General features: G+C 35.0%; 1 protein-coding gene across 3 annotated transcripts in view; it reads right to left on the reverse strand.

Moving 5' to 3' along the window:
• Positions 1-997: 997 nt before the first annotated feature.
• The window catches only part of XPO1 (exportin 1), a 44,933-nt gene continuing 27,610 nt past the window's right edge, over positions 998-18,320 (reverse strand). For all 3 annotated transcript variants that reach the window (XM_026485112.4, XM_026485120.4, XM_044377907.3), the window contains 21 exons: positions 17,620-17,681; positions 17,367-17,411; positions 15,758-15,939; positions 14,688-14,736; positions 14,491-14,610; positions 13,332-13,460; positions 12,524-12,682; positions 11,185-11,382; positions 10,647-10,785; positions 10,273-10,454; positions 10,031-10,187; positions 9,771-9,934; positions 8,896-9,030; positions 8,431-8,614; positions 8,012-8,118; positions 6,087-6,281; positions 4,420-4,588; positions 3,625-3,759; positions 3,173-3,332; positions 2,997-3,093; positions 998-2,065 (listed from right to left, as the gene is read on the reverse strand). In XM_026485112.4, the coding sequence (XP_026340897.1) occupies positions 1,919-2,065; positions 2,997-3,093; positions 3,173-3,332; positions 3,625-3,759; positions 4,420-4,588; positions 6,087-6,281; positions 8,012-8,118; positions 8,431-8,614; positions 8,896-9,030; positions 9,771-9,934; positions 10,031-10,187; positions 10,273-10,454; positions 10,647-10,785; positions 11,185-11,382; positions 12,524-12,682; positions 13,332-13,460; positions 14,491-14,610; positions 14,688-14,736; positions 15,758-15,939; positions 17,367-17,411; positions 17,620-17,681 (2,915 nt within the window). In that variant the 3' untranslated portion in view covers positions 998-1,918. The remainder of the gene's footprint in view (positions 2,066-2,996; positions 3,094-3,172; positions 3,333-3,624; positions 3,760-4,419; positions 4,589-6,086; positions 6,282-8,011; positions 8,119-8,430; positions 8,615-8,895; positions 9,031-9,770; positions 9,935-10,030; positions 10,188-10,272; positions 10,455-10,646; positions 10,786-11,184; positions 11,383-12,523; positions 12,683-13,331; positions 13,461-14,490; positions 14,611-14,687; positions 14,737-15,757; positions 15,940-17,366; positions 17,412-17,619; positions 17,682-18,320) is intronic.

Here is an 18,320-nt window from a genome sequence, read left to right on the forward strand (position 1 = left end):
CCAAGACTTGTTTTCTTGCAACATCTAGAACATTCCAAGAAAGCAAGGCGTAGAGAGAGTGGATGTGCTGTAAGGTAAGAAAACTGTGGGCATCATTGACAGAAATGGTGACAGATACTCAAAACTAACAACATGCATTTCGTAGCTAAGTCAAAACAGACCAATCAATCTGAACCTAAACTTTTGGCTGATCCAAGAAAACCTCTTACAAAGGGTTTTTAGGCCAAAACCAGTAATTAGTAACACCAAATCAAAGATTTTAACACAGCTTAAGTTTAAAACAAAGTTCTCCAATGTTCTTCTGTTAATACATTCAAACTCTTACCATTTACTGTTCTAGAAAAAAGTTTTATGCAGGATTATATTCTACTGAAATAATAGCTTTTGCCAAAGCCTATAAAGTTAGAAAAGTACAGCAATTACACAAAAATTGCTGACTCTGCACGAACACGAGGCACTTCAAATGCTTAGGTTTTAGTCTAGGTTTATAGAAGGTTAGCTTCAATCCTCTGGAAACGGGTTGACCCAAGCTAGTTTCCCTTTTCTATTCCCTTAGTTCTACCGCCTTTCATGTTTTATAGGACATCTATACATTTTCCCCTTCCTCCTACCTTTCCTAAAGGGATAAGGCAACTTTCTAAGGGTTGTACCTGACAAAAATACAATTAATCAAGAATATCTGCAGTAGTTTCTTATACCTGGGTTCTCATTCTGTTTAATCTGTTACACGTAACTCCTAACCAGGAACCAAAAGATGTTGTTTAATTGCAAATAAAGATAAAAGCATGTTAAGCTGTCACATAAGGGATTTGTTTCTTGGGGACAAAAGGTAATGTCCGGAGCATGTCTGATTAACCCAACTGTGCCTTTACTTCCAATAACCCCACAGATCATAAATCAACAGTGTCCAACTTCACTTAAAGATGTTACCTAATACTTAAAACACATATAATCACTTTCATTAATGTAGGAATAATTTTGAGCCAAAAAAGGAAAATAAATGTAAACCAAGTTTATTTTGCTTTTTAAGTAGTGTTCTTAAAGCACTACAGCTTGGTAAACAATGTAAATTAGTATAAGTCATCTCAAAAGCCAGAGTTTTGTTTTGTTTGTTTTTTAATGAGTTGTTAAAAAGATGCAGCCTATTCTAACAGGATAAATATTTTTAACCATTTCACTTCGAGTTAATGAAGGCTCACAAATGAGCAACACTCCTCATTGAGGAAAACAAAAAGCTGTTGTCGACAAGCGACAGCACACACACACAAAAACAAAAAGAACTGTGTAAAAATAACTAACTGTGTTCCCATATTTTTTGAAGTCGCTTTACAATGGGATGATATGCACATGATCTTGCTGCAAACCTGCCATACAGACTCGTAATACATGTAGTCTAGACAAACGATTCAGTCAAAGAGGTGCTAACTTCAGACAATTCAGCACTAGAATCCTCTTAACAACGCAATTTGTTTTACTCATTATCTTTTCTTCTAGACTGAAATACAGGCTAGAAAGAAAATGCTCCCTAATTAAAAATTGGTATTGTTTACAGGAAAGTTGTGTAATTTTGCATTAGAATTTACAAGTATATGTTCAAATTGAATTTGCCTCCTCCCCCCATCCCAGCCACAAAATGGGCATGAAGTAAAATTTAAAAATGCCTTAATTTTTAACTTCATGCAAACTAAATAAAGATGACCAAAACAAAAGCTTAAACAATGGAAGGATATTTCACAGAAAATTTCTTATACAAAAAACACATAAGAAAAAGGGCCACTAGGTGACGTTTTAATTTACAAATTGGCATCATTTTGGTCGACAAATATCCAGATGCTGTTTTCTTCTGCTAACAAGAGTTGCGGGGGGGGGGGGAACCCAACAACAACAACAACAAAAAAAATCAGCATGACTTCCGATTTTAATCACACATTTCTTCTGGAATTTCATGTGGATTAAGGATGCCAGGGACAGACATTTGAAGTTTATGTTTCTCTTCCTGAGCCTGTCGAAGGGCTGTTTCTCTTTCTTCCAAAAACAGATCAGATGTATCTTCACCTGCAAACTCCTGTGAAAACAAGATAGATGAAGTGTTAACAAAATAAATTTCAATTTTGGAAAAGGACATTTTTGGGGAGAGGCCTTTTTTTTTTTTTAAAGAGGCTTTTCTTTTTAAAAGATTTTATTTATTTATTTGAAAGAGAGAGAGAGAGAGAACACAAGCAGAGGGAGGCGGAAAGAAGACTCCCCGCTGAGCAGGGAGCCCAATGTGAGACTTGATCCCAGGACCCTGGGATCATGACGTGAGCCAAAGACAGATGCTTAACCGAGTCACCCAGGCGCCCTCTTCCCATAAATTTAAATGAAGCATTGTGTAACAGCAGTAACAGTTTGATTATCTGCTAATTTGTCATAATTCCCTAAAATGGATTCCTCACTAACAAAATGGGTATGAAATCCCCAAAGGGTCTACCAGTGTTTCTTTTCCCATATTTCACAATTTATAAATCAGCTGCAGGATGTAATTACAACGTTCCAAGACATTTATGTCATCTAAAATGAATTATATTAATAACAAGTTTCCAAAAACATTTCAAACCCATCCTGTTCTCAACTGTGATTTATAGTTTTTCACTCTGAATCAGTCTAGGACTAGTAAGCCTAAGTATCATTCATTTTGCTTTACCAAGAAAGTGGTTCATCAAGAGAGACTATGGACTATGAGAAACAAACTGAGGGCCACAGAGGGGAGGGGGGTGGGGGAATGGGATAGGCTGGTGATGGGTAGTAAGGAGGGCACGTATTGCATGGTGCAGTGGGTGTTATACACAACTAATGAATCATCGAGCCTTACATCAGAAACCGGGGATGTACTGTATGGTGACTAACATAATATAATAAAAAATCATTAAAAAAAAAAAAAAAAGCGGTTCATTACACAATGCAACAACTAAATCATATTTATTCTTAGTATTTCTCCAAGCAAACAAAACACATACCTTTATTTGTACTAGGAAATCCCTAAGATGTTCCTTGAAAGCAGGAATATCTTGATTTAAGCTGAAAAGCCCTGTCACAAAGAGCTTTACTTGAGCACTGCAAATCAAAATACGACAATTAAATAATCACTATTTTTTTAACTGAAAAATGTATGTGTACTAAAAAGCATATTTACTCTTGTAGATGAGGGAATGCTGATTTAAGGAGATTTGCCACATATTCCTGAATGAACATTTGGTTGTTAACTGGATTTCCAGGATTTAACGGTGTACTTATTTTTCCTTCTTCAACCAAATTAAACATATATGCAAGTATTGACGCATGCATTGTCAAACCTGTTGATATAAAGAACATTATTAACTCCAACAGGTAATAACAACTGGAACACTTAACATTTTCACAGTTATAAATTTTTTTTTTAAATTTTATTTATTTATTCAACAGAGATAGAGACAGCCAGCGAGAGAGGGAACACAAGCAGGGGGAGTGGGAGAGGAAGAAGCAGGCTCCTAGCGGAGGAACCTAACGTGGGGCTCAATCCCGTAACACCGGGATCACGCCCTGAGCCGAAGGCAGACGCTTAACCGCTGTGCCACCCAGGCGCCCCTCACAGTTATAAATTCTTACCAGCAGTATGTGAGGTGTCTGTCACAACAGAAAAGATATGCTGAAGAATATCACAAAAATAAGTTTGATAGAAACTCTGAGCTGCAGCTTCTTCTTGTGCAACATTTTGTAAGAGTGTAAAAAGTATCTGTAAGCCTAAAATGTACAGAACCCCAACAAAGTTATTACAGACTAGTAACACTCATATAGAATTTCCAGATTCTCATTCAAAGGCCATTCTTAACCCCCCTTTCCGCTAACAACTAGCAATTATTTGCTTAAGGTATCTTGAATAATGGGAGTTCAATTAGCATCAATGCCTGCTTAGTTACAGACTACAAGTAATAACTACTAGCAACTTTCCACTATTTCTGAAGGTTTAGTTGATTCTCTCCAAATCAACTCTAAAAACATCATTACCAAGTACACACCGATTACACAAACCAATTTCTATTTTAAAAAAACAAATTAAATAAAAACCTCTCCTGCTAAAGATACTGTGTTTTATTCTTATTTTGACCCTTAGTGGCACCAGTGAAAAGCAGACGGGGAAAAGGACACACTGGTGAGGATGTGGAGAAGTGATGTCGCTCTACTTTGAATTTTATGCCTATCTCCCTAGAACTCAATCCTGCCTGTGCACTCAACCATGGAAGAGAGGATTCGCCTGCTTTGACTTACTTAGACCTACATATGAAAGTGATGCACTCCAACAAAACCTTGATAACAAGTGTCATCTACCCGACCATACCTACAGATCTATCTCGAAGAGCCTGTGGACTGATAGGGCAAGTGAATAAAAGGATGTGTATTTACCTGTATCTGCAACGTTCCTCATAGTATGTTTGAAAGCCCAAATAATGGAATCCAAAACAAGTTTAAATTGTGCAGGTGGTATAGCCAGGAATGCTGGGAAACAATGAGAATTGACAGCCTGAAGTAGTAAGAAAAAGTTCGTTCTGTGTTCAGGATATTCTTCAAAGTCCTAAAAACAAATGGCGAGAACAAAATAATGTTTCAATGCCTTAATTATGTTCAATAAGAGAGAAAAAGTAAACCCTAATTTAGTATAAATGTTTGGAGTTTTTAGTGGGCCCCATAAGGTATATGACCTCCTGACTGGAAACCTGAAGACATTATAATTTGCCTCCCATGGAAGATGAAATCACCATGTATTACACAAATGAATTACTAAAATGAAGGAACACAAGGCCACATTATAAAAATTAATCAAAACCCAAAGAACATCACATTTTCTAGTTACTCTGAGACTACCTACTACCATGTTATGAGAGTGACCTCAAGATCACGAATACAGATCTGAAAATTATTTCTGAAAATTGTTTTAGCTACTGTGTACATTTGTAACTCTTATCTACATTTTCCCTTCTTGATTAATGTATTTTCCTACTGTGTGTGTTTGTGTATATACATATACATACTTTTTAAAGACTTTACTTTTAAATAATCTCTATACCCAACGTCGGGCTCCAACTTACAACCCTGAGATCAAGAGTCACATGCTACACCAACTGAGCCAGCCATGCGCCCCCTGTAATAGACTTTTATAACTGAAAATGCACACCTGCCTTTTCATTTAAAGAATTAGTATCACAATTTTTAAGATTCTGTTTATGTATTTGACATGGAGAGAAGCACAAGCAGTGGGAGCGGCAGAGGGAGAGGGAGAGGGAGAAGAAGGCTCCCTGTGAAAGAGAGAGCCCCAATGCAGGGCTTGATCCCAGGACCCTGGAATCATGACCTGAGCCAAAGGCAGATGTTTAAACTACTGAGTCACCCAGGCAATCCAGTATCACTAAATTCTTAATGCTTAAAATGCAGCAACTTTTCACTAAATGCTAGCTGCTATCTGAATGCTACAATCTATCAAATTTAGTAAGATATTTTTATTTTTTTAAAGATTTATTTAGTTGAGGGGGGAGTGCACGTTAACGGGGGGGCGCCAGAGGGAGAGAATCTTCAAGCAGACGGGGGGGGGGGGCAGGGGGAGAGAATCTTCAAGCAGACTCCCCACTGAGCGCAGAGTTGGGGCTTTATCTCACAACCCGGAGATCAAGACCCAAGCCACCGAGTCAGAAGCTCAATTGACTGAACCACCCAGGTACCCCAAGATCTTTTAAACTGTAAAATTTTTAAAAAACCTGGTTGGCTCAGTCAGTTTAGTGTCTGCCTTTGGCTCAGGTCATGATCCCAGGGTCCTGGGATAGATCCCCGCTTTTGGCTCCCTGCTCAGCGGGGAGTCTGTTTCTCCCTCTCCCCCTCACCCAACTCATGCTTGTGCGCTCTAAAATAAATAAATAAAATCTTTTAAGAAAAGGTAAATATTTCTCTGATCTAGAAGTTCAAATACTTAAACTCCAGAGCTTAAAACTTATGCTAATCTCCTAGCTGTAACTTATGCTTTCAAGACTTAAAGGATATATATGGCAGAATTTCCCATAACTGCAATGTAAACCACATACCTTATTTATCATATTCAATGTGCATTCAAAAACAGCATCAAATATTTGAGGTATTTCAGCTGTTATATGTCCTCCTAACTTGTTGACAATAATAGCCATAGTACTAAGCACTTCTGGTTCTCTAGCAGCTGGGACATTTCTCTGATAATCAATGAGAACTGCATCCAAGAGAGGAGGAACAAAATTTTCAGCTACCTATTAAAAAAAAAAAAAAAACAAAAAAAACCAACACCACTTTCAAGTTTTATTCTATGCACCTGCTAAACCATTATAAACAGCTAGATTGTTGTTGTATTGAGATTTGGGTTGAGTATCTGGAAAATATTGTTTTTTAATTTGGTTTTGGACAGTAAAACTTTTTACCAAAAGAAACTAAGAAATCCTAATAGGCTGGGAAGAGCCACAGACATATTCAGAGTTCAAATCTGTAATTATTAAGGTAACTGAGGCCCAAAATCAAGTGACTGGCTCCAAGTTACTATGGCAGGGCCAGGATTCTAGGGTTACTGTACGTGGGATCACTTACCTAAAGGAATGAAACCAATACTATATCAATTTTGTCAATGAATAACATCTATAAAAACCAAGCAGCTCGTATTTAATATAAAGTAGATACCCATTCAATTATTTTTTTTAACTTTGTGAATGCTACCTGTAAACACTTAATAAACACAAATAAAAACCACTTACTCTTGTAAAAGGAATTGGTACTGTACCAGAAAGACCTTGAGTTTCCATGAGTCTCAATAAACAAGGTCATATTAAGGTGTAACTTACATGCTTTTAATAGGTTCTTCATTAAGACATGGGCAATTACAAATAATGTTTCTTGCAAATGAAGGTTACCAGTGTTAGTAGTGTCCTACTATACAAAATAGGCCTAGTAAAAATTTTAAGGATAAGCACATTATTTTTCAGATAACCCAACTGCTCTGTTAGACCAGAACTGGTTCTCATTTTACTCGTAACATTGCAGTAATTCTTACCCCACAAACTGGATAAGTGTGTTTTTGAGTTATTTTTTTAAATTCACCGTCCCAACACACAATACAAATCTTGATTGTAAAATGATACCCGCTCCTTGTTATTATCACTGATACTCCTAAAATCTGCCCAAGCTATTGTAAATTATGAACTTCACAATTCCTTTAATTCATCTTATCTTCTCCTTTCCAATTTTAAATACAGTTCTGATCTCATAATACACATGTTCAAAACCTTTCAACATTTGGTATGTTGATAATTCCACAACTGTCTTCTGAACAAGTTCCCTGAAAAGTATCTCATCTGTAGGAACAATACTGAAATTTCAAAATTATGAAAGTAAACAGCACACTTGTCAACCACTATTTGCATACGGCAAAAATTAACACAACAGGATTCTTTGTAATATTCCAAGGATCAAGAGAAAGAAATGGTAGAATAAATTAAAAATACACACTTAAAAAAAAAATACTAATACACATTTTCCCAAGTTGAGGCATATTATGGAGCCTGGTTTAGCTTCTGAATATCATTTTCCTTTCTGGAAAATGATTTAAAACTAAAAGAAGAGTGAAAGAGACCTTTAAAACTTCCACTGAGAAAGCTATTACTTTCACTGCAGAGGCAAACAAATGACAGCTTTGTAAATTGCTCCAAAGAATCATGAAGAAACACAAAAAATTTCATCGGAACATCTATTTATAAGGGGATAAAAGTGACTCAAACTACCTTGTTACGTATCATCACTGTCCCCACTAACAGCAATTTCTTAGGAAGATGGTATATATAATATTTTTAAGTATTCAAGGACTCTAAAAAAAAAATCGGACACTGTAAAATAATCCCAAACATACCCATTGAAATTACCTTTAAATGAGCTATATGCATATTATCAGAGAATACAGCATCAACTTAAAAGCATTAATTAACATTTCACATACCATTTGTGGATCATTGGACCGGCTCACCCAACCAGATATTAACTTTAAAGTTTCCCTTTTCACTGTTCGCATACTTCTAATCAACGGTTGCTTTGTAACCATCTCACCTAAAAAATACAATCCAATGAAATCCAACTTCACAACTAAAATTCTACATTGGTAGTTAAATGTACTTCAGATCTAACAGTTCCCATTTACCACTCAAAAACATAAAGACAAGGGCCCATAGATGAATGTACAAACTAAGACTAACTTTACAAGGAAAAGGTGTATGCAACTCATCAAAAATGATTGTCTAGGGTCATTTGGGACACTGGGAGGGTTAACTCGAATCTGTGAAAAATGAATGCTTACACTAACACTGTGAACATGGAACTGATTTACTATTCACCATTCCACAAAAATTCAGAATCACTTACCATTAGCTTGGATAGCTGCTGAAATATTTTCACTGAGGCACTTGTATACATTAAGCATATCTAAATAAATTCTCCCAAGCTGAATTACAAAGGGATGTCCGACAGCTTTGCAGGCTCTAACATTTGTTTTCAATATGCTACCGAGCTGCTTAACTGTTTCAGGATCTTTAAGTATATCCACATTCTGTGAAAGACAAATAACAGATTTATCACATGAAAATTATCTTTGTAATTACTAAAGCGAGAAACACTACCCACACCTTACTCCAAACCACCATCACATTTATAATCCATAACAGTAAAACAAAGAAATCTTTATTACCTACAGGTACAACTAAGAATAGAGTAACAGTCCCAGTATACCAGCAAACAGAGCAAAATTACAGTGTAATTTTCACTACTTTTGTAAACAACACTGTCTTCTTGAATTCCATTAGAACTTTGAGAAAAAGTAGTAAAACTTACTTTGGTTGCCTGCTGGATTATGCTATCCCAAACCTGATTAGGGAGTAGCATATATTTTTCTATCAAATGTTCTTGTACAGTTTGGTCTGTTTGTGCACCAATCATGTACCCCACAGCTTCATAAAATGTATGGACCTATGTAAAAAGGCAGACATTTGATGCATCATAAGGAAAACTACACACAAGCAATTCACATATGTATTAGAACTTGTTTGTGAGTCTGAGAAATAACTTAACATTAAGTAGGAAAATAGCCTAACAAACTTCTGCCTAAATTTTGGCCACTATGAAAATTTAACCACTCCAGCAGAGGTGGGTAGGTGGGAGATAAAATAGTGTTGGGGACTGAGAAGTGCACTGGGTGATGTATGGAACTGCTGAATCACTATATTATACACCCAAAACTAATTTAACACTGTATGTTAACTATACAAAAAAAATTCAGCCACAGAGACACATGAACGGAGTCCAATGGTGTCACTCTATTGCCATTAATGAATTCTGAGTAAAACAGTAGTCATGGGGCACCTGAGTGTCTCAGTTAAGTATGATTCTTGGTTTCAGCTTAGGTCATTGTCTCACGGTCCTGAGATCAAGCCCTCCTGCACCCCCATATGCACTCTGTCAAATAAACCTTAAAAAAAAAAAAAAAAGTAATCTTTTTTTTTTTTTTTTTTTTGCGGGGGGTGGGGGGAGAAGAGTGGAGGGAGGGAGAGAATCTTCAGTAGGCTCCACGTCCAGTGCAGAGCTGGATCTTATGACCCAGAGAGCACGACCTGGGCCAAAATCAAGAGTCGGATGCTCAAATGACTGAGCTACTCAGGAGCCCAATACTATTCACTTTCTAAGAAAAATATGCCCAGTGCCATACGTACCTGTTGAGGCTGAAGATCACAAATTATAGTGTTGATATTGTTCAAAATTTCATCAATAAATGGCATTACTTCTCCAACCTGAACCTGAACAAAATGCCTGCGGCATTTCTGAGCGATTTTAATGAAAGTATCACAAGCCATGTCTTGAACTCCATCATGGGTCTCTAACGAAACAAGATTTTTCAAAAAATTTTCAAGAAAAATTTTGGGTTTTTTTGTTCAATAAATATAAATGACTAAATAATATAAAGAGGATTTACCATGCATGAATTCAAACAACTTGTTAACTACAGTCTTCAAAAACTTCCAGTGAGCTCTTAAAAACCTTGGATATTGACCTACTATGTACATGATATTTGATGCAATAATAGCTTTATTATCTTTGCCTCTTTTCTGTTCACATAATCCTAATAGATCCTGTAAAATGAAAGCAATTTCAGTCATTTATAATAACACAATACAGTTACTTAACAGTTCCAGTTCATATGTATCACTTGAGTACCTTTATAACAGTAACGAGGAAGCGTTTTTCATCCTCTTCATGCATTGCTCCACTAATGGAGCCTATTGCCCAACACAATGTATTCAAATTTTTCCATGACCACTCTGTACCATTCACTTGATTGTGAAGCTTCTCAGTCATTATTCTTTCTGTATCTACATAATCCAGATGAGTAAGATAAACTAGAAAGGAAGGGAAAAGGTTCCAAAAGTTCAAATGCAACTCTATGATCAAAAAAATTTAATAAGAAATAATAGCAGATTAATAAAAGTAGTTATTAACAGATTCAGAAAAGTATATTTCTTTAGAAAGTATTTCCACCCCAGAAGAGAATTACAAAAATAAAGATTAAATTGGCAGTATTATTGACTCACCTAATGTTTCTCTCATATTCTTATACAAATTAATGGAATCTGTATCCTTCATGAATTCTCTTACAACTTCTCCCTGATCATTTTCTACAACCAATACTTCCTCTGGTTTAGCCATACGACTCACCATCAATAAACGGACCTGCTCAACAATAAATAAGAAAAATCTATTACATCTTTGAAATCAGTCACATCCAATGTAGGAAAAAAAATTAAGATAAGCACTTCGCGCTTTAGACAAATATACCCCCCAAATGGTTCTCACAATATAAAAAAATATAAACATTTAAAAAATGTAAGTCTAGGGGTACCTGGCTGGCTAACCCAGGCATCCTGAGAACCATAACTCTTAAATCAATCCCTTTCAATCTTCGAGCTTTGAACATGAATGGAGACGTTGTTGGATTCTCTTTTTGTAGCTCTTTTATTTGGACAGATTATAAAAGCCAAAAGAAAATAAATATAAAACCCACTACTTGTTTAGTTTTAAAAATCACAGCAAGGAACAGGCAAAGCACTCAATAACCCACTTTATTACTACCTTGGATAACACGGGCAAATACAGCTGTCTCCTGGGAGGAACATCAAAATGCTGACTTCCAGATAGCAATGGAGAAGCAGATGTAGAGAATGGGCTCTCTCTATAGAGTTCAGCTGCCAAATGATTCCAGTACTCAAGACAAATCTTAAAGATTTCAGTTTCCTCCACTTCTGATACCAACAACATATAATGAAGGGCCTACAAAGAAGACCAACAGTATTAAAATAATCCTTAGACATTATTATCCTACCACAGATTGCCTTCCACTTGTTACATTAACAGAATAAAAATTCATGTTTCATTTTACACAACTTATTGATGAACTCATTGTTCATCGAATAGACTAGAAATTCTCAGGGAGCAAATTGTGTTTTCTTCGAACATGTCCTAGAACACTTTAAAAACTTTATGTAGTTGTTGGCCAGTATGTACGTTAAGTTCCCTAAAAAGCTATGGACATTAAACGACACTTGGTACCAATACTCAAAAGGTGTAAATAATCCAAACGTCCATCAACTCACAACTGGGCATACAATATATAACCATTCAGCTATAAAAAGATGAAATGGTACATGCTGCAATGTGAAAGAACCCTAAAAACACACTAAGTGAAAAACGCTAATTACAAAAGACCATATACTAGGAGTCTATTTATATGAGAGGTTCAGAATAGATAAAATCCAGAGAACAAATTAGAAGTTGGCTAGAGGCTGGAGAAGAGCAGAATAAGGGACTATTTTAATAGTTACATTATTCTTTCCAGGTGAATGAAAATGTTTTAGAATAGGTGACAGTTGACAATACTGTGAATGTCACCGAAATTGTATACTTTAAGATAGACAGCTTTATGTTATATGCATTATACCTCAGTTTTTAAACATATTTACTTTTCATCTCAGAAATGTCTGAATACCCTTTGGGAATTTAATTTTGATTATCAATTATTGATCTTATATTATGTGGAACACACAACAAATTCAACTTGTAATTCAGAATTAACATTTTTATGCACTGACAATAGGTAAGAAGATATGTCAAAGGCACAGACATTTTATTTTTCTTTTTAAAAATTTTATTTATTTCAGAGAGTGCGCGTGCGTGCACAAGCATAAGTGGGGGGGAGGGGAAGACGGAGAAGCAGACTCCCCGATGGAGCGGGCAGACCAAGGGACGCAACCAGGACATGAGCCTAAGGCAGACGCTTAAATGACTGAGCCACCCAGGCGCCCCAAAGGTATAGACATTTAAAGAAAGGTAGGCATTTTAGAACAAAGGCATTTTTGAAAGGGCTTTCATCATATAAAAGAATTTCAGAAGCCAAAGGGTCCACAAAGCCTACCTCCATGAGTGTTTCCCTGAGATTTAACCTTTTCTCTATAAGTTGACCATGTTCCTTAAGAAAGGTGCAGAGAAACAAACTGAGATTTTGAATAAAGTTCTGTTCATCATCTTTTCCATTTGAGTATGCAAGTCGAATATTGGTATTTAAAGGAAGCATCTACAAGTTTAAATATGGACCATTAGTTTGCATTCTAAAACCAACAAAAAATATTACCTTTAAATACTAACATCTCATCACCTTGTTACTAATATAAACCAGATTATTCTTCACTAGAAATCCTTGGTCTGTTATAGTATTTTTGTACTCTAGCTTTTGATTTTTTAAAATGTTACAAATAGTAAGATTTCCACAAATTACCTTCTCAATTTTTCCCTTTATCAGACTTTTCCTTTCTTTAGTGTTATTAAAAACAAAAATATTTAAGTAATTCATTGGAACACAAACACATACTGTATTATTGTTAATATTCTAAATAATCTCTTATATACCTTATCAAGATTACAAATGGACAATCTCTTCATTTCAGAGGCAAAGTCAGAAGCAGAGCTAACTTAATTAAAACCCCAGGTTTCCAAGCTTCTAAATTCTACGTAAATAAATTACTACGATACTCCCAGAATCTTTATTTCAAGGAATTTTCAAAATGTTCAATAAAATTTCTACCTGATCTTATTTTATGTAATAAATATACAATCACATTATAGCTGATTTGTTATAATTAGTTGTAACAAAACGGTTCAACTCCAACCCAACTTTTTCTAAGGCACTAAAATTGTTTAGTCAGTTGTTAAGAGTGTTGTATTACCTGTTTCAGCTGCATCATTGTCAGTGTAAATAGCGTTACAAATTGTTCCTCGTATTGGCTTACACTTACACCAGCAATCTCAGTGAGGCACTTCAGAGAGACATTTCGAAACATTGGAACATTCAGGAACTATTTTAAAATAATAAAAGAAAAAAAGGAAGCATAAAATTAAATGGCATGTAATACTCTATTTAACAAGAAAAATAAAGGTTTTAACAATATGGAATGTAAGAGGGAAAACACCAGATAAATGGATGGATATTTTGTTTTGCACACAAATCTTGAGGAAATTTCCTTATCCACTCAACAGACAGTATATGTTTTAGGAATAAACTGTGCTTTTTCTGATGTGTCTTCAGATATCTAAACACAAAGTCACTTAATAACTTTCCCAGGAACGATTATATGACTTTTAAGAACATCATATTTTATGTATAGTCTAAAAAAAGACCCAAGATCTAAAATTGCTTAGGATTTTAGATGATGGGCAATACGTTAACAAACGTATGGTAAAACTGACTCTTTCACTTTCTTTGTTGAGAAGGTATACAAATGGCATACCATTTGTGGATGGCAATTTGGTTAAGCATCAAAAACCTTAAAATGGATATGCCCATTGGCCTGATACTTACTTACGTGTATTAAAGTTGTATTACTTAATAACAATGTTTCCTTTGCAGTACCACTGAGAAGAGCGAACAGTAAACTGTCTACCAATAAAATATCTCCAATATTGTAAATTCATATTTTAGAATAGAGTATTACCTCATCAAGCCCTGAACTACAAAATCTCAAATGTTAAGTTATAATGAGGTCTCAATTAAGCATTCAAATTTATTCCTTCTATATGCCAAGAAAGCATATGGAAAGATAATACAACCAACTGGTAGGTAGTCATCTCTGGAAAAACCGAGACCTTCCACTTTACAGAAACATTCCTAAAATCAAATCCCTTAACAGTTGTTCACATGGGATTCCTGAAATTTTTGACACCATTTCAAAGAATTATTAGCTGAAAGTTCTTCTGAGCAGTTTCTTGTCTTAGAAACAACACTGGTTACACCTACAAACGCATAATGGTTTTCCTATAGCAAAGAACATTACAAATTAATAATATATGCAACTATCCAGTGTAAGAGCTGAGACGTATTCACTATACCTTATAAATTAATGTGCTGATTAACTTGGTCTCAAAAATATATCCCAGTGGAATCCAATTAAGAAATCTGAGCAATGTTTCCAAAGTTGCATGTACAAGTGGAGCATTTTGGGAATTTTCCTATAACAAAAACACACCTGTAAATAATCCTCTTCCTATAATTAGTACCTAAAAAAAATGAAATAAAAAGCACTTACCATCACAAACTGACACAGCTGAAAAATTTGTGAGAATTCATTGCACATGCTAAAAAAAAAGTGAGAAGTTTAGAAGACACACAGAAATACTATAATTATTCACACACTAACAAGATTACAAAAAATTTCACCAATGTAGTCATTAAGAACTTGAGTCACTTCTATTTAAACAAATATCAGTAATGTCATCAAAAGCTATCAAGTTGCTAAAGCTATATGTAATATCACTCCTTCAAAGATTATAAAAAATTCTACAAAGAGCATGTGATTCCATTCTGAGGATTCTGTCATCCTCACTCTAATTTGAAATCATTTAATCAATCTTTTAAAGAAAGATTTTATTTTTTTAAGTAATCTCCACTCACAAAGTGGGGCTTGAACTCATGACCCCAAGATCAAGAGTCACATGCTCTACTGACTGAGCCAGGCAGGTAGCTTCAATCACTTTGGTCTTCCAAATCAAGATAGTTGAAACAAAACTCTCCAAATTAAGAGTAAGAGAGGAGGCATTTTATATATATATATCCCAAATCCTACAATGTGCTTACACACCAAAACAGAGGCAAAACTGTAAATTCCCAAGTTAGTCTGAATATATAAGGTGAAATACTGCTGTGCCCTAATGACTAGAACAAGTTTTTATTACTAAAGTCAAAGAAAATGAAGTGTCACAATCCCACGATGCAGGACTGGTAACAATTCAGCTGACATTTGGACCCAAGTCATTTCCTTCACTTATATTTAAGTAATATATATATATAAGTATCACCATATAAAAACAGATCCCAAAGGTTTCTGGGAACTCCTGACCTACATTCCTTTTGCATGAGATGTATAAAGTTATTTTGCTGTGACAATGAAGTATGACAAACTATATCGCCACACATACTTTTCAAGTCTCCAGATTTAGAATATTAGGTCCACTCTAGGACTATTTAAATTTGTACTAAAAAACAAAAGTAATTTGATATATTAACAATCAGTTTCTCAAAAAATTACAATCAACCTCCAAATTTCTTTAAATCTTCTCAGAAATAACTTAAGAATTCTGAAGCAAAATAATTACTTGCCTGTCTTTTAAATGCTTAGCTTTCACTTGAGTTATCTGTCCACTAGAGAAATCAAATACTTCTTCACTCAAGAGTTTAAGAATCACCATATTATTCTGACAGAGACTTTCACTGGTCCTACTTGCTCCAACAATGTCACTGATAAAAGTTGGCCAGTGTTTTGGCCATTCTTGTTTTAGTATCTAAAATAAGATAAGAAATGTTAATTTAATTTCACCTCTCAATGGCAAAACAAACTTAAAGAAGTTGTGTGATATTAAAACAGGAGCAAACACCCACTTTCATTTTCTCCCCCTTGATTAAAAGAGAAGAAATGTGCCATCCTATACAGAATACACTAGGTAAAGTATAACACAGATGAAGTTTTTGGCCTCAAATGCCTAGGACTCTTCTCAGTTATCCCAGCTGATTGATCTAGTCTGGTTTTTTTCTTCTTTCATTGAAGATTTTATCTTAAGTAATCTCTACACCTAATGTGGGTCTTCAACTCACACTCCTGAGATGAAGAGTTGCATGATCCACCAACTGAGCCAGCCATGCACCCTGGTCTAGGCTGTTCTAATGTGCACGCATCTCACTATTAGCCAGATACAGAGGTTTAAATTATCCTAAGTGACTCAAAGATAAAACTCTAAGTAATAAAAAAGGGGTGGGCAGGGAGAGGCATTTTCTTTGGGTGGAATCTGAGCCCTGAACTATAACAGCATTTGTTCGTATTAATCTGGGAGAGAGACGGCATTACAGTTGGGGATGGAACCATCTTTGATCAAAATCTAATGGACTGTATTGTATTAAACTTTCAAGTCTGTACTGTGTATTTTGTACACCAGTGATTTTCCTAACCAGATTATTCCCTAATTGCTCCTGTTAATAAGCAGTAACTAATTTCTTTGTACTCCTCCTGCATCCCAAAGATAGCTAAAAACAAACGTCCTCAGTATAAAAGCCAGTGTAGGGGACGCCTGGGTGGCACAGCGGTTAAGCGTCTGCCTTCAGCTCAGGGCGTGATCCCGGTGTTATGGGATTGAGCCCCACATCAGGCTCCTCCGCTATGAGCCTGCTTCTTCCTCTCCCACTCCCCCTGCTTGTGTTCCCTCTCGCTGGCTGTTTCTATCTCTGTCAAATAAATAAATAAAATCTTAAAAAAAAAACAAACAACAGTGTAACTTAGTGAAAACACAAATGTTTTTGTAACTTATTAAATAGAAAAATCTATTTGTTCTCACATACCAATTAATGTTCTCAGGACAATTTTTTCTCATATTAAAAAAATATGTAAATATAAAAATTTGAAGCTGAGACTATTTAGAAAGTTTGAAAAACAGACTAAGTATAGAGATCAATTTAAGGAATGCTGGATTCAAAGGAATGATTTATGAATTAAAATGCAGATGACATGGAAAGGAAATATGCAATCAACGGGCAAATGAGAAAACTGTAACATGTCTGATCCATATTGGAGCCACAGGAGTGACAGGTTTACAGCATCTGATGTTTCCTACCATAGGAAATTTACAATTTCAAATGTTAAATAGTAGCTTAACTGTAATCAGCCTAACTGAAGCATTTAATTCTTTTAAGGAAAACAATGAATCAAGTAAAAGCTTACCTGAACAAGAATCATATTTAATTTCCCAATATACACCTTTTCCTTCTAAGAAAAGAAAAAAGTTTAGATTAAAACATAGTCTAAAATAGGTGTAAGAAGAATATAAGCAAAGAAATTCCTCTAAGAAAAATTACAGATCTACTATAAATGATTGTTCTTATGCCTACATGTCTGTGATATAAGCATATTTAAGTTGAAGATTCAATATTTAAATGATTTTACATTCTCACACTAATCTCCAAAATGGTCTTACCTCTACACAAGTTGGGTCGGATGACGTCTTGATAATGAGTCCAACAACGTATTTTTTAATTCCTATTAAAAAAAATTATTCAACACTTTTATAGCGTGTCAATAAATCTTCATTAAGAAAAAATGGGGGAGGGGAAGGTGAAAGTAAAGTCAGATAATAAACCCCAGTCCCATTAGCAATACTGGCATTTTTTTGAATGATGCCAATCATTTTTGTGTACTACTCCTTTAAACTTCAATTTTTGTTTACTAAGTACAGGTTTAACAATTACAAATTATCTTTTGAGATGTTCTTTAATGCTATACTAGTTAGGTACACCAACATGTAATTTTTTAAATTAAAAAAAATAAAACACAAAGGACTAATATGTTGTTCATTTAACTAAATACGCACCTAAACTTATTTTTATGGGTTAAAACTACAAAACCCCTGAAGATGTAATTTTGTAATAAGCATTATGAAGTTTATGTAAAATATCACTAAATCAAGATCAGATATTGTTATCCTTTTCTAATTTAACTGTAACTTTAACGTAATCCTAAAAAGGGGATTTTAACTTGTCCCCCGCTACAATATAGAATAACAGTTAAGGAGAAAGTTTGGTTTCTAATGTTTTTAAAGGGTATCTTAATAGTACAAACTATTCTTAACTTATTCAACACAGTGGGGAGGGGGTTCAGGCACATGCCAGAAGGAGAAGA

This window comes from Ursus arctos, unplaced genomic scaffold, assembly GCF_023065955.2.
Source record: "Ursus arctos isolate Adak ecotype North America unplaced genomic scaffold, UrsArc2.0 scaffold_8, whole genome shotgun sequence".
NCBI classification, from domain to species: Eukaryota; Metazoa; Chordata; class Mammalia; order Carnivora; family Ursidae; genus Ursus; species Ursus arctos.